The 17,052-nt window shown below is 36.2% G+C and overlaps 1 protein-coding gene across 5 annotated transcripts in view; it reads left to right on the top strand.

The window, feature by feature from the left end:
• The window catches only part of GOLGA4 (golgin A4), a 107,026-nt gene extending 90,935 nt beyond the window's left edge, over nt 1–16,091 (top strand). For 3 of the 5 annotated variants that reach the window (XM_082045316.1, XM_082045313.1, XM_082045317.1), the window contains 7 exons: nt 3,008–3,028; nt 3,201–3,269; nt 3,910–3,985; nt 6,189–6,292; nt 11,394–11,480; nt 13,286–13,349; nt 15,352–16,091. In XM_082045316.1, the coding sequence (XP_081901442.1) occupies nt 3,008–3,028; nt 3,201–3,269; nt 3,910–3,985; nt 6,189–6,292; nt 11,394–11,480; nt 13,286–13,315 (387 nt within the window). In that variant the 3' untranslated portion in view covers nt 13,316–13,349; nt 15,352–16,091. The remainder of the gene's footprint in view (nt 1–3,007; nt 3,029–3,200; nt 3,270–3,909; nt 3,986–6,188; nt 6,293–11,393; nt 11,481–13,285; nt 13,350–15,351) is intronic. The other 2 variants (XM_082045315.1, XM_082045314.1) reach the window with 2 other exon arrangements.
• The last annotated feature ends 961 nt before the right edge of the window (nt 16,092–17,052 follow it).

Here is a 17,052-nt window from a genome sequence, read left to right as displayed (position 1 = left end):
TTTTTTTAATTTGAATTCCAAAGGACTCTGAAACAGTACCTTGAATACATCAATTATTGACTGAGAGGTCTTCATTAAAAGAAGACTGAGTGCATGCTTTTCTCTTTCTGAAGCCACATTTTAGTTTGAGGAATTCTTTGGTGAAAAAATATCGCTAGTTATTAAACTGAGAGAGGAAGAGTATATCAAGTGTTGAGTCATTGATGAGAATTCATATTAACCTTGTTTTTAAATTATTCATTTTGAGAACAGGCAGCAATGGGGATACTAAATATATTTATTTGACACTACAAACTTAGGGTACAAATTACCTCATTGTCCTAATGTTTGTCCCTTCTCCCTTGCACTTGCTTACAACACCCTTTACATTACTTCTAGTAACTATTCCATGACATGAGTGTTGTTTTCATAACAGGAAAAGCAGTATTTGTATCAGACTGCCTTGTATTCTTAATCAGCCCTTGTCCACCCACTGAAATTAATCTTTAATAATCTTATTATCTGGAGGAAAATTCCTTAAGAAACCCTAAAACATGATTCTGAAACGTATGAAGAGTACTTTATCTTTAGGACTTCTGTGTTGACTGTTCCCTACTTACTTTGTTATAGAAGTCTGCTATAAATACAGGCAGTCATTTAGTGTCTTATTATGCATGCAGCTTCAGGATTACATATTGACTGATAGCACATGGAAGTTTTATCAAATCTATATACCAGCAATGGTATTTAATTGCACAGATTTACAATGACAGCATGGAGCTGTAAAATATTTGAATATTGCAAATAATACATCTCAATGTAAAGATGAATCTGCTTACAAGAAACAAACAGCTAATTTAGCCTGTCTTTGGAATCTTGTCTACAGTTTTCTACTCCTTGGAGTTTCCATGGCATACTTTGGAGAAACTCAAGGGAGTTGTTCCATTTCTGGCTGGTATAAACCAGTTGAGAGAACTCCATTGCCGGTATTGCTTTGTTTTAAATGAGAAGTGATGTCTCACTTGGAGGGGAGGAAAACCAGGTTGTGTATCAGTGTGTGTACCTAAGTACAATTAAAACATCCAGATTCAAAGTGCTTGCAGAACAAGGATGGGATTTTTTGGTGAGTGTAAGGCAGTTAAATATCCATGATTTCACTGGCATACAGACATCAGTCTTTCTTGAGTAATTTTGAGAATTCCAAGTAAATTCAAATTTAACAATTCATTCACAAGCTTTCTTTTGGATAGCTCTGATTTAACTGAATGTAGATTTCATATTTCATGCTATTCACAAAGGTGACTTCATCTCAGAACAACATAGCTATTCTAAGAGTCAGATTATTATATTAAATGTGCAGATAGTTCCTGGTAGGTCTCCTGGTCCAGTCAAAGCTCATGTATTTAGAGTGCTGTGAGTGGGCTTCCAGTTCCTGTTTTATCAGTATTTCAGGATTGGATTCTCACTGTCACAGATTCTCCTCTGGGTCAGTAGGTAGTTTTCTTTTTTCTTCCTTAGAAGTTAAGATCTGTTCTTCTTCTTGAGTCATACCTGTCTTAATTTGTCCATTGCCTGTCTTCAGTATGTTTGTAGGAAACCAATTTTGCTATTACCTGGCACAACAGCATATATTTGCAACTGATACAATAGCTAAATGAGAAAATGGGATGGGCCCTGTGGACCTTGTCCACATATCTGAGCAGAAGTGTACAAATCCACATCTGGTTTTTACATGTGCATTCAAATGAATTCTGTCATATTTGCCATGGTATCTTTTGTCTCACCTTTTTTTTTTTATTTTGGTGCCTTGTAACATTTTTTTCTCTCTTCTTTTTTCCTCCTTCAGCAGTAGTAGTAAAACAGCTCAGAAGTCTTTCATTGCCTGGAAGCAACTTTTTGTGGGCAATTGATACATTTGTTGTCTGAAGTTGGGGCATTGGAGTCTTCCAATTCACAGAAACTTGTCTTATAAAACCTCCTGTGCTGCTTCTTGTCAGCCTAGGCCAAACATCACATAGACTGTATCCGCTTTGACAATGAAGCGTAACTATACATTCGAACAATATTTGTCTGACTATGATAAGCAGTTGGCAAACACTAACATCCTTAAGTGTTAGTGTTCAATGTAAAAATATCAGGAATTCTCTCTCTTAATGAGGAAATAAATATCTGATCAGATTATTGAGATCTCCAGAAGCAAGAATTGCGCTTACAGGTTTAAGCTCCGTAAAGAAATTATTTTCACCTATATTCTGTTTGCAGAGTGTAGGAAAACCTACAGGTTTTATGAACCTACTGAGATGGGCAGTAGTTTTCAACAGAGCTCCAAAGAGGCTCAGGATAAAAGAAGTAATATTTACCACCTCCGTGTTAAGGTTTAGGTTACCTTAAAAAAAAAAGTCACACACAAATTATTTGATGTTAAAATCATTTTACAACCTTGAGCTATATGACTACTAAAGCATTATTTTCCTTAGAGTTGGAATATGAAAAGCTAGAAAGTTGAGCTGAGAATTGCTTCTGTACTTCATAAACATTGTTGTCTTTGCAAGATATAGAGCTCATGAAGCTCTTAAGCTGAATCCATTTTCAGGGAAATGTTCACATTTCCAAATGCAACCTCTAGAAGGAAGGAAAAAGATACAGTATTATGAAAGTATTAATAGTAGTTAGGATTTTCTGGCATGTGCTTCGTACTTGTTCAATTATCATTCACCTCCAATATGCATTTTGTAAATATGTGGAAACATGAGGTTCTTCAAGTTATATTCATAATTGTCTTAAAGATCAAATGAGAAATTTAAATATAAGCTTTATGTACTGTCAATACAAATAAGTTAAACTGTATTTGTAGGACTACTTATTTTTACATGTTTAATTTGGTTATTTCAATTTTTATCATCCTCAATTAAGATATTCTATTGGAACTAGGAGGTTGATATTTCTTTCTTTTTATACCTGTGTCCAGTGCTTGATATATTCAGTATTTTTCATACATAGTAATATATTTTTTTTGTTGTTTTTCTAGGTCACAGTAGCAGAACTTCAGGTAGGTCTTGTATTTTATTGATTTTGGTGTCTGGGTAATTCTGTTTCACAGCAGTTTGAAAACTGAAATAATGCTTATAAGTTTGTGTTAAAAGAGAGAAAGAAGTTTATTGAAAAGGTAACCGCGAGGTATCCTTAGTTTCCTGATGATTTCCATGTGGCTGTCCTTGCAGGCACAGCTTGCACAGAAGACAACACTAGTCAGTGATTCAAAACTGAAAGAGCAGGAGTTGAAAGAGCAGGTAAGGGCACTGTTTGAACAAGTAAAAAGTATTCTTAATACTGTTTGCAATATTGAACGGTTTGTTCTTTTCAAGTGATAACGTAGCACATCTCCACACAGGTAGTATGGAAATAATATGTACCTAAAATGGTTTTGACTCAGACTTGCTCTCAGGTGATCTGTGCGCTTTTCCAAGTACTCCTCTGTCGCCTGCAAATGAAAGTACCACATGCTTGGGATACAAGTTAGCACATTTGCACAGTGAAAAATGAACAGTGGTCTTCATGAAATTAAGGATCTCTTCTTTTTCTAAACTGAATCTTTTTGATGTTAGGTACTATTTTTGTCATTTTTTACCTATGTTTATGTGTATAAAATAGACATGTATATATGTGTAAAAATACATATATAGATATAGTTATATAGATATCATTTGCTATGGATATCATTATGTGTATATACACATGTGTACACATTAATGACCTTCAGTAGCTCCGGGACAATTTTTAATAACACGGTTTGCAATGTTCTCCTTCCTCGGAAAGCAAATGTGTTTTGCTTTCATAGAAGGTGATGATTTTTAGCTAAAAAGTGTCTCAGTTATGCTTATTTTAGCTGCTAGTGAACACCATTTGTCTTTTTGACTGTTCTTGGTTTAGATTCATGTACTGGAAGACCGACTGAAGAATTATGAGAAGAATATGTATGTCCCATCAGTTGGAACACCGTATGGAGGTAAGTACACAAATAAATGTTTTGTTTGTTTGAAAGCTATGCTTTGGTTTAGACAATTTATGAAAATATCAGTCCCTTTAAAACACTCATATAATGTTTTTATGACATCTTACCCTTGTTTTATCCTGTCTAAGAGAGCTGATGTGTGATTTCAGATGAGCAAACCACATGACATTTTGTTTGATGTTTGGTTTTATGTCATACAGTTTGAATAGCTCTGTATCAGAGTTCTTCAGCTTTCTGTATCCCCAGAGGGAGTGCTACAGGCAAGCGACACTAGAAAGTGGGTGGCGAGGTGTCTTGGCTAGTTAAATATACATTTCATGACTCTTTAAAATTCTTAACTATAAAAATATTAGATTTTAGAGACCTTTCTTTTGTTACATGTCTGGGCTTTTACCCTTCTTTTGACTAGAGTTCCTTTCCAAGATACCCTGCTCTGACATTTGATCACAATAATATTACTTTTCTTGGTTTAATACGTGCTCTATTCATATCTTTTTAGAATACTCCAATAAAAAATATTTTTTGCACTGTGTTACTTTAGCCATGTCACTTTATTATTATTGTTGTTTTTAACCTCTTGTAGACCACCTCTTCGTAACAAGACCTCTTAGTCTCAAGGCCTTACTCCCCATATTAATCTAATACCTAATTTAGTTTGCTTTTGGCCTGTGCTACTGACCTTTCATTAAATTATGCATATTTCTACTTGGTAAGAATAAGTAAAACAAGTAACTTTAGTCTCCATAGGTATTTCTCCTCAAAATTTTCCTTCACTGTTGTCAGTGCAAAACCCAATTCCTATAGTTAAAGTTTGGTATTCCACTGCCTATCATATTCAACAGTAGTGTTCTGGTTTACTCAGGACTCCTTGTTTGCTTGTATCCTCCATCTCCTGTATTACGTGTTGTTTGGAAGGTATCTAAAGTTTGTCTTTCTGTCTCGTGTTCTGCAGTTGTTCAGATTCCTTGACAACCTTGTAGGCAGCACAGATGAATAATATTTCAGTGGAAAAAAACAATATTAACACTGCAATAATATTTCATTTTTCTTATATCTGCTTTTACCCTATTTTACCATGTTATCCTTCCACTCTTTTAAGATAAGGTATTTTATAAACAAATAAGAAAACTAGAAGTTGAGGGCCGTCAGGACTAAGTACATTGGTTTCACAGAATTACAGAATGGTTGGGGCTGGAAGGAACCTCTGGAAATCATCTAGTCCAACCCACCTGCTAAAGCAGGTTCACCCAGAGCAGATCACACAGGAATGTGTCTGGGCAGGTTTTGAATATCTCCGGAGAAGGAGACTCCACAACCTCCCTGGACGGCCTGTTCCAGTGCTCTGGCACCCTCAGAGTAAAGAAGTTTCTTAAATATGAATGCAAACAAAGACTAAGCAGTTGAGCAGGGGCATGGATGGCCTATAGAAGGGGCAGGACAAAGGCTGAGAGGGCTACCATGACTTTCATGAAAGGAGGAAAAGACCTACTGAAGTGCAAGGAAGAATGTGGTACATAACACAAAACAGTTCAGGACTTCTTTCCAAGAAGAAAATCTCACCATAAACAGTGTAGTAGCAAATGTCACTTAATGTCCCTTTGTGCATTGATAAGGAATGGTGTGTAAATCTTGCCTGTTCCTTACATTTCTGCTGGGTTTATACAGAGGAAACCAAAACCCTTTCAGTTGCCCCTCAGCCTCCATCTCTCCGAACAAGACAAACCCTATGTCCCAAGCCATTCCTCAGAGGACATGCCTTCTGGCCCCTTCACCAGCTTTGATGCCCTCCTTGGGACATGTTCAAGTATGTTAACATCGTTCTTAAATCGTGGGGCCCAGAACTGCATACAATACTCAAGGTGAGACCACTCCAGAGCTAAATGCAGGGCAATAATCACCTCTTTTGACCAGCTGGTTATGGTGTATTTGGTGTCCCCAGGATGGGGTTTGCCCTCTTGGCTGCCAGGGCACTCTCTGCTGACTCCTCTTGAGCCTCCTGGCAACCAGCACCCCCCGATCCCTTTCTGCAGGGCTGCTCTCCAGCCACTCCTCTCCCTATTTAGATTTGTGTTCAGTATCACTCCATCCCAGCTGCATAATCTAGCATATGCTCTTGTTCAATTTCATGCCGTTAGTGAAATTTAGATTCATATGAGTGACTGTCAGTATAAATTTTCTCTTGGTTTTGTTTGCACAGATGGAAACCTTCACCATACTGACGTTTCCCTTTTTGGAGAGCCTACTGAGTTTGAATACTTGAGGAAAGTGCTCTTTGAGTATATGATGGGTCGTGAGACAAAGGTATGGAAAGTTTTATATGGTGGCATGTGATTCAGGTTAGAACAGAGTTTATCATCCTTGCTGTATAAATTTGAAGTACCATGTGTTCGTGATTCATTACGTGCTGTTTATTACTGACACTGGGATTCAACAGGTTTTCAGGTTTTTTCCAAAGGAGCATGATCCCTACCTTAAAAACTTTGTTGGCATGCCAAGATGACTGACAGGGGAAAGGGGCATTGTCATATCTCTCACTAGTATACCTATGGAGACAAAAACTTTTATAGGTAGGTATGATTTTACTTGCAAATACCCTGTTGCCAGTCAGACTTCATGAACTGTGAAAGCTGGTATGCACAAAACTAGCAAAAGTGCTCTTTTGTTATCACCTTGTTGCAAACATGGTAAGTAACAGTTGGATTAAATAATCGTTTGTTAGTAGCTCTGAAATGGTGAAATATCTCTTTAATTGCTTCTTAAAAATGTTTTATAGGGCTCCCAAATCTCTATACCTTGTCTAGATAATATAAATTTACTCTTAAAAGCAGTGAAAAACTGCACAGTAGGCAGCTTCTTGTATGCTGCAAGCTTGTGCAATCATTCCTACATTGACATTTTACTAGCTTGCAACAGCAGTGATGCTTAGAGATTGACCATGTTCAAAAAAAGTATGTCATAACACAAACATTTTTCTTGGACAATAAATACTATGTGGATGATTTTTTTTTTCTCCTTCCTGGAGTTCCTCCATTCTTTGTTGCACTGCTTTCAGCTTGGACTACTGTTAAGCAGAGAGGTTTTATGCAGGTTTCTACATTAATTATCTTGGTTCTCATTGTGTTCTGTGCAGAATAAAACTTGGTTTGTGCAGGACATCTTGTCCTTATGAGATTCCTCTTCCTTTCACTTTGTATCCAATTTTTCACTTTGATATTAATTCCTTTTTTATTAAAAATAAAAATCCCTGATCCAGAAAACCTAGAATCACAAGTTAGCTTCTGTTCGCGAGCCTGTGGCTCATTGGATGGCTCTGCTACTTTAATAAAAAACAACTGAAATCGTTAAAGAATGATTTTATGATTTTGAATTGTGAGGGACTTGGACAAGAGAAAATTCTAAACAACATTGTCAGCGATGTTTCAATTTCAACAAGTTTTAAGGCAGCAGTAGATGGCTATTGCAAATAGGTGGTGGATGTCACAAATTTGCGTTCCAGAATACCTAGTTTGAGACCTCTTTTGTCACTTGTTAAGGCTGTTTCTCACTGGTCTTCAACACATTACTATGCCTACCTCAAAACTGTGAATGAAAAATTGTGAGGGTTTTTTTCCTTTTTAACAGTAACGTACTAAAATTTGCAGTTGACTTCTTCAATAACAGCAACAACAATCACTGCTAAAGTAAATTGACTTCAGGTCTCTCCTCTTTCTTTCAGTGGCTTTAATTAAAAGCTATATGAATAAGCATAATAAATTTATGTATGTATGCATTTGTATGTATAGATTTGTATGTTTGTATACCCATACATGTATTTATTTGCTCTGGAGATTAATTTTTATTTAACCAGAGGATGCCATTACAAGATTGCCTGCACACTGGCTCCTAAAAGCAGATGAATATTGGGACAAAAAAAAAAATCAGAAAAGAGAAACATCAGATTCCTACAGTAACTTGGGAAGGCGTTGTTTAAAAGTTTGTATGATTGAAAGGGGAAATATATTTAAACAAACAACCAACAGAAATGATTTTCAAAGCACTACAATTTTTAGCTTTGGCAAATTAGATGCAGATAGGTATGGGAGAATGACAGAGTTCTTAAAAGTGAACGTGATTGTATTCCTCTCTATTGGGTGTTCATACAAGTTTGATTACCTCAGCAATTCTTACTCAAGGGTAAATGTTCTTACGTATTGGAAGAAGGGAAGAATTTCTGGGATTGTCTAGTTTGCTATTACTAACTGCTCAAGATTGTAGCTGTACTGGCATTTACTAATGGAAAATTAAAGTGGAATGAATGTTAGCATTTTTACTAATGTAAATACAGAGATACTTTGGTCTCTTCACTTTGACTTCAAAAAGTGCTTTTAAGCCGATTTCATAGGCTGGTTTTCTTTCAGCCATTAGGTGTGGTGCTAGAAGACACTGAGCTTAGTGTCTGATCTCATAGAGATAGTATTGTATAATGTTAAATTTACTGAACCATATCTCAAAAACTGTTTTCATCCTGCTACACTGGCTGGAGCACCATGAGCAATGACAATGTGATTGATAAAATCTTTTAAACAGAGTCTAAGTGTGTTAGTACAGTATTAACATGTGCTTCTTTCCCCAGCACACTCCTCGAGTTAAGAGATCTATGTTGAGATTTGCCTCTATGGTACAGACATAACTTTCTCTCAGCTTTTGTTTTCCTGGACCAGACAAGGCAATTTTTTTCTAATTTTCCCTTGTAAGATCATTCTGGTGGCCTTTCGCTGTGCAGAATCTCCTTTTACAGTAAAAATAAATATGCCATATCTCAAAGGCAGTGGAATGGGTGATCTCTATGGACATTAATTCGCCTTTAATGAAAGGAGTTCCAAGAGAATCTGTGTAAATTATCGGGGGGGTGGGCGGTGCCAATTATGCAGCTTGGTAAATGATCCTGGAATCATATTAAGTAGACATTAATGAATGCATCAGTTGTGTTACAGTGCTGGACACAGAAGAGAAATGTTGAGGATTGATCGTGGCTCAGTATCTAAGAGTCAGGAATTATGGTCCTAATGTGGGACTTGTAAGCTACCACATTCTCTGTAAACTGTATGTGTCTTTGCTGGGGGATTTTACTGTCTTGCCCTGCAGACCAACTTTATTTTTGCCTCTTCCTTGGCAGGATAACTGAAATGAGATTGCCAGCTTTTTCTTAGCATACAACTTGTTCAGAATATCTGAATCTGGAAGTACATGGCATACACCACTAGGTCAAATTAAATAATATTTTCTATAGACACATGAATAGTTGCACTGTCCAGCTGTACTGCACACCAGTTCTTAAGTCTTGCAGAAATCCTAGATGCTCTGCTTGTAAATTCATTATGCTCTTTGGAGTCTGTTCTGAGGCCAGAAAAGTCAGTCTGAAGTTTGTATATATAGTAAATGTGTGTGTTGATACCAGCTAGGTGCATGGAAGAATGTAATGGAATATACGTCTGTGTCGGAGATAGTACATTTGTGCAGATCTTTATCTGGCACCTCGACATGCTCTTGGGCACTGCAGAAGAACAAGGAATATTTCTGTCAAATTTGGATTTTAAAGGTTCTGCCTTTGACCAGCAGCTCTTGAATTATAGAGAGGACTGATTGGTATCATTGTAAAAGTATTCTTTTCAGAGATGACGTATCTGAATATATCAACCTCATAGAAAGAAATGGGAATGCAAACTATCAGCTCTTATAGCAGGACTAACTATTATGTTTGGGAAAGCTCAGGGTCTTTCTATAGGTAGAAATAGAGATGCACACTTGGGAACATGTATGTGTACTCACACACTTAATGAGTTATTAGGGGTTTTTAATAGTAGAACAGACTGTTAGAGAAGCCTGTGTTGAACATACTGTCCTGAGATCTGCAGTCCTTGTTTATTAACTATGCAACTCTGAATAGTGTTGAATAATTCTACTTCAAAATCTCCCTAGTGGCCTCAAAAACTTGGAGAAGATATCAAGTTGCTGCTAGTGATAAATTACAAAATGGTCATTTTCAGGAAAGAAGGTTTCAGATAGCCCCTATTTAGGTTGGCACATAAGTATCCATACTTTCTTGGAGTATTTGCAGCGTCTGTAGATTTTTTTCTTTAACAGTTGCATACCATTGTGTCCTGCAGAAAATGGTTAAGAGCGGGCTTTCTTCATAGCTCTGTTACAAACAGTTTGAACAGATTGTAAACTCAATGCTTTCTAATCTTTCAGTCCTGAATTATGTCAATGAGGATTCTGGCAAGAGAAATTAGGAAAGTGTGATGTTAGTTTGTAGCGCTGAGCACATTCCTTCGTGTATCTGGGAACTGCAGTAGAGGCACTTCTTAATTACGGGAACTATTAATATGTTAAAATTAAGCTTTTTGAGCTGAAAGGATTCAACAGGGCTTGGGTTTTTGTTTGTTTGTTTTCTTTCTTTTTTATCCCTATTTAAGTTATATACTGAAAGAATTGTTGCAAATTAAAGCTTCACCTCTTACTTTTAGCTGCAGTCATTTGGGTCCTGCAGCTGCTTTGTTGCTGCAGCCTCCCTCTTCATTCCACATGTGAGACTGGTAGTAAACAGTGGATATTGAGAGCAGCAATCTTATCTCATCCACATTCTTTAAGAGCAGCAGTTCCTGGGTTTGTAGCAATCACCTTCTGTTTTAGCTGAACTGCAGCCCTTACTTTGACCTTTATTGTAAAAGTCACCTGAACCTTGTTTTGTGCCTTTTGGAGTTTTTTCTTCCCACTCATCTGTTTTCATGAAAAATATGAGAGATATTTCAGCCTTGGGATAAAATGGAAATAATCATTGCCTGTTCTACAGAAAGCTTTTGATATTCTTACATTCTTGCATCTGAGGATGTCTAAATGATTTGCTGTTTAAATATGGGCTTATTATATATCCGCTAAAAATATTTACACAACTGGAGTTGCACGTCTGACATTGGATCTGATTTCTCAATGTTTCATTTCTTTACAAAATACTTGGATGATGTGAATATAGTTGAATCCATAAGGACTCTCTCAAGTGCCATGTGCTTGAAATGTGCTTTTCAGAAAGGCCACGCTAAGATCGAATGTGCTAGGAGCAGTATTTGTGACAGTATACTGGCTTATTAATGCACTTCAAGTATTTGAGCAGATACCATAGAGCTTATATGGTATTACAATAGCTGCAGTTTGTGACAATGTGAAATGAAGACTCTTAATGATTTTCATATAATTCACGTAACATGTTATGCGTATGTGATGATATCGTACTGGTTTCACTGTATTTTCCATTGACATTACTAAAATAGTATTGTATAGTATTCTTAAGTGAAATGCTTTTCAAAATATTACAAAGCATTTTAGTGCATATGAAATTACTTATAGGTGATATATTTCTTTTTAGACGATGGCCAAGGTTATAACAACAGTGCTGAAGTTCCCAGCAGATCAGACTCAGAAGATACTAGAACGAGAAGATGCTCGACCATTGGTAAGTTATATACGTAAATCAAGTTTATGCAAGAGATTAGGTTGCAAGAATAAGGAATTAGAAACTTAAGTCTTCTTTTTCCCTGTGTCTGTATTCAAGGAAACTCCTTTTCTCTCTCCTTCCTCCTTCTTCAGTGGAATGTCACATTCCAGATGTAGATTTGAGGAGTGAGAAAAAAAGCAAGCATATTTTCTTAGCTAGTGTTTCTCATAATCAGTTAAGCCGTATTTCTGTCCTAACAAGACTTCTAAAAAACAATTTAAAAAAAGGGTCTTCTCTCCACTTTGGTCTGTTTACCAGAAAGATGAATTTGAGTTTGAGAAGCAGACACAAAAAAGAATATATGAGCATAAACATTTCTTTGCTATTACTGTTACAATTTTATGTGTTAGAGCTATTTCTTATTAAGATGAAAACTGCAGTAATGGTTTTCTCTGCATTGTGTCTGGAGTCAACACAATAATCCCTTTCTTTGTGAGTCAGCTTAGTAGAACACATAGGCATTAAAGTGAAAGGAAGAATTGCATTCTCTTTCTCTTACTGGCCTACATATATATTTATTTAACACTAGCAGAAACAGAATAAGATAAAATTTTAAACGTTTTTAGATTTTAGTTGAAGCAATTACATTAAAGACCTGTTGATCTATTGAAACAACAGTTAAAAAAATATAAATTCTAGTATTTATTTGCTTGAAGTATCAAACAGGAGGAAAGTGTATATATTTTAGCAATTTCCTGTACACTTAGTAGGTTTGGGAATGTCTTGGACCTTTGTTTGCGGTCCCTTCAGCTTTTCAATACTTGAAAGCTGGTCTCCTTAAAACAGGCATTCCCAACTTCTGTTACAAAATAAAACTTTAACTTGAATCATACAACAGATTTTTGTTCCTGGTATTAAATTTGGTTAGAACATTTTAGCTACTGAGTTTTTTTACAGGCTGCAAATGCTTTGATTGTTAAGGTTATTGTAATTTAAAGAGCTTCATGTCCTGATCAAAATCTTCTTTGGTTTCACGTAGCAGTCCCTGCTTGGCTCAGATCTAACATATAAATTTTCTCCTTTCAAAATCCACCAAGAGATTAAATGAGATGTCTTATGGAAACTCAAATATTAGGGCATGGTAGGCATATTATGGAGGATGTATTAATTTGTTTCTTCACTTTCAAAGTTACTGAGTTTGTTTACGGAAGCACAAATCAATATTTCTGGCTAGTCTTCTGTAGTTCTGTTAGGACTGAAAAGTAGGAGGAGTCTCAGTAAGATATTCTATCAAGAAATATGCTTGTGCTTTTGTTTTTTGTCTATTGACATTTACTAACATGACATTAGTACTTCTCCACACTTAATATTGGAGTGATGCTAGTGTTTTAAAATGTCCAGTATTTTGATCTGAGCAATAAAGTCCTGATCTACAACATAAATGTGCATTTTTAATATAAAGCTTGGTTGTTTCTGTATCTCAGTTTATGGCCAAAACATCTGTAACTAATATTAATGGGTAAATAGTTAATTAACTGTGCTACTGGAAAAGAGTAAGTGTGTGTAGTGATAAGTATCTGTGAGTAATTATTTACCCTCTTAGTGGACATATATTTAACAGGTTTCTGAAAACTTTTGACAAATTCCTAGGTCCATAAATATGTGCTAGATCAACGTATCTCCTTCACTAATCTAGATTTTACTACATAGTTGTTGTGATCTAACTGTAGCATTCTCATCTGTAAGCAGTAGATGTCCACAGAGTTCTCATTTACACTATTAACAAAGTAGTCAAATAAGCTGTTTTCTTCCTGGCTTTGTAGTTTGCCTCACCTCGCAGTGGTATCTTCTGAATATCCCATCAGTCTGTGCTTAGTTAGCATGTGGGTGAGTGAAGCCTAATACATACTTATTTTGTTGAAAGATGAAACCTATGGATTAATCATTCTTCTGTTTTTTGTTGTGGTTTTTTTTTTTCTTGACTGCTTTTGTTCCTTTAAAAAAATAATTTTTTGGTTCTATATGTATATGATAAACTTTATTCTACTCGTAATCATGTTTTGCTTTACAAAGCCAAGTTTCAAAATGGTAAATATTGATTCAAAACAAATCTTTTCGAGTTATAAGCATAACTTGAATTGTTGATTGAGCTACAGAAATCTCAGTTGTAGAAAAAAACAGATCAGATTTTAAATCAATTAATATGTAATACTAAATTCTATTGCACTTGGCTTTGTTTTCTCTTTATTCACTTTCTGAGCTCCCTCAGATATATAGGAGACATACACCATACTGCTTGAAATGAATTATTACATCTTATCAATATGAAAATGGATTATGTTAAAAACATTCATGAGACATTCTCTGTGGAGGAATTAGAATTTGGTTGCATTTAAACAGCAGTGACTTTCTGAATCAGAGTTTTGGCTTGGTACCAAGGGAAGCTAGAGCAGAGAAACAAGGGAGAACAGTTTACTGGGCCTTTTTTCAGGTTTTATTAAGCTACTTTCATTATGAATCTGTGACACTAATTGTGGTGTTACGGAAAAGCAACAGCTGATTTGGGCCTAGAGGTGCAGGTTGCATTAGACTAGCCAAGCTAAAGAAGGAGCACACAAGCAGTAACAGTTGAGAGAGGAGAAGGATATGGAAGTTCACAGTTAAAACCTTCTGCTCTGCATGGTAAGATCATAATTTGAGTTGTTAGTGGTGTACGATATTTATTGAACTCTTCAGATAGGAAACAGTCAGCCCAACTTTCCTCTTTCTCCTTTGCACAGTTGCCAGGAATTGGTTCGGTGCAGGTGAAGCAATCGCTATCAGTGGGATGAAATGCAGCCGTTGTCCTGCACCACAGCCGGGACAAAATGCGCTGACTTGGGCTGTTTCCATTGACACTTATAACAGTGCAGCTGACGGGCGATCTTCCTCACTTGAAGTCATCCAGATATAGCCTTTAGTACAAAATAATATCTTTTTCAAAGGAAAAAACCCTATCCATCTTAGCAGTCATGGGTTCTACTTTATTTTGTGTTCCTTTAAACCTTTGAATGCAGTAGCAGATTCATTTTATTGCACTTAAAAAGCAACAGAGTTTGGACTGTTTGCCTCCCAGCCTTGATCACATCTTGACAGAATCAGCAGCTCTGTTGAAAATAATTGAATTTTTGGGAGTGATAGGGCAAAGCTGTTTACAACACTATTGCAGGAAGCATGTTTGAAACTTAAATTATTGTCATGCTGTCTGTGATACCAGCGTCAAAAATTCAGGCCTTTGCAGCCACATTTGAAGCATGTCGCAGAAGGGCTTGATTTTCACCTTGATGTCAGCAATTACCTGTTTTACTTTCATAACTTAAACAAATGTGTATGGAAACTGTTCAAACCTCATTTTTGGATTGTAGTTTCTTATTTTATCTCAAGTATTTTTGCGACTTCTGTCAACAGATAGCCAGCAAATGGCATAATATTCTTGCTGATGATGCTGACTTCATTGTGAAAGCACTTAATATTTTCTTGGTAGAGGAGGCTTTTCCCTAGCCCCTAAGTTTTACTTAATCCTTTCAGTTTTGGTAATAGGCCTTAGGCAGGGAGGACAACATTGTTTTTTGTTGGATTAAGACGCAGTAGACTATCTATTTCCAGTGAGTCTCCTGACCATATTCCTACAGGTTATTTTCATTTTCACCATTTCCTCAACTGTCTTGCAGATACTGCAATGGAATTACTTGCTCAAAATCAGTTAATAATTTGGCAAATTGACTTATCTGAAATTCTTCCATCTCCTATTCTGATTAATAAGCAATAATGTCTTTATTTTTTTAATATTAAGTGCTTCTAAGTTGTTCTGAATAATGTGACATTTGTTAATTTCATTTCATTCTTCTAGTCATGGCTACGACCATCTTGAAGAACTTGTGATGAGAATGTCTAATAGCACTGCTGCTTAGAAATATGTTCATATCTCTGTTGTTGTCCCTTGGAAGGGACACGAAGAAAAGCCGTTATTCGAGGTCACAAATGGAACAGCAAGAACCAAAACTCAGCACCACCTTTGGACCATGAATATAGTTAAAACTGCCTTGACAAGAAACGCTAATCAGGGGTTATCTGGTGATGAGTCTTTTTTCTCTTCTATTGAACACTGTCTTCTATTTTGGGTTAAAGGTTATTTTTTTAAAGGAGAGAAAAGACTTTATCCTAGGAAGGAATTGCCCACTACTGTATCTCCATACAGGCTTTACTGGGTGTTTTTTAAGAGTTGAAATAAATGGTTTGTTTCTTCTATTTATTTTTTTATTTCTGAATGAATTGTGCAATACACTTTTGGATGGATAGCAGTTGAGGTGATTTTCCTGATGAACTAGGCACTCTTGATGACTACTCTCTCCCGATTTGATCTTACGATTGTTTGCTAAAGGTCACTTCTATATGCTTTTGCCTACAATAAATACAGATTGCAGTACCTCATTTGTTTACTCCTAGCTTTTGTACTTATATTTTCTGGAGGAAAAGTACGTTACTGTAAATTGTAAATAGTTAATACATAACAGTATCATATGCTGATCTGTGACTGTTGACAGCACTAATCTGACAAGAGCTGAGATAAAATAAAGTTTATTTACTGTAAATTTTGGAACTTCTTTGGTATGATTTTTCTTCTGAAAGGATCCACCAGTTTTGTTCTTATTTCTGTTCGAGACATCCTTAGCTGAGACATTTCCAGGCTGAAATTCCTCTCATAAGAAGAGCTGTTCAAAGTACATTGAGCTGTAAGAAGTCAGTGGAGACCTTCACATTTTCAAGGGATCACAGTCTGTGAAACAGAACCATGGTGAGCTGAGACACTGGCATGAGAATATAGCAAGCAGGGAAGTTTGCTTTGTAAAAGTTTTAAATCATATATTTTTGTTATTTTAAATAATGGTCATTTTGGCATTTAAGTTGTGATCCTCTGAAGTGGTATGCAAGTATGGGTAAATTTAACTTGTTCTCCAGCTACTTTGATACTTGCCATATCAATAACCATCACCTGTATTGTATATGCTAGTTTGCCAAGATGGTTCAAAGAGATCAGTCCTCAATGAATATAATTTTTAACCTCAACGATCATAATTTAACCTTAAAGAATATAGTTCTTAACCTCAATGAACATAATTTAACCTTAAAGAATATAATTTTTAACTTAAATGAGTAACATTTTTAACCTCTGGGTGCTGTCCTGTTAGCCAAGGAGAACAGCAGGTTCTCATGACTGCAGAAATGGGTTTGACTGGTGTGTGTGGTCTAAACTGACAGGTTTGATGTGTTGTCCTGCTCCAGCTGTCATGTCCAGGGGCACTACCCAAAGTTATGTGTTTCTGTGTACCCACATTTTGTATTTCTTGTACTACTTTCTAGCTAATCTCAGCTTCATATGGTATTAGAGTTGTGATGATTGGCATTTCAAGACTCTGCATCCCCAATATTTGCCTCTGATTGTCTATGAAGTTCAGCCTTTTCTTGCATAACTCCCCCATAACCCTCTGGGAGATCCAGCCATTCTACACAACACTGCCCCTTTTGTCAGTTTTTTGGGCTGTTCACTGTC

This window comes from Streptopelia decaocto (genome assembly GCF_964273445.1).
Source record: "Streptopelia decaocto genome assembly, chromosome: 2".
NCBI lineage: Eukaryota > Metazoa > Chordata > Aves > Columbiformes > Columbidae > Streptopelia > Streptopelia decaocto.
The sequence above is the reverse complement of the archived record's forward strand: the minus strand, read 5'-3'. Positions and strand labels throughout refer to the sequence as shown.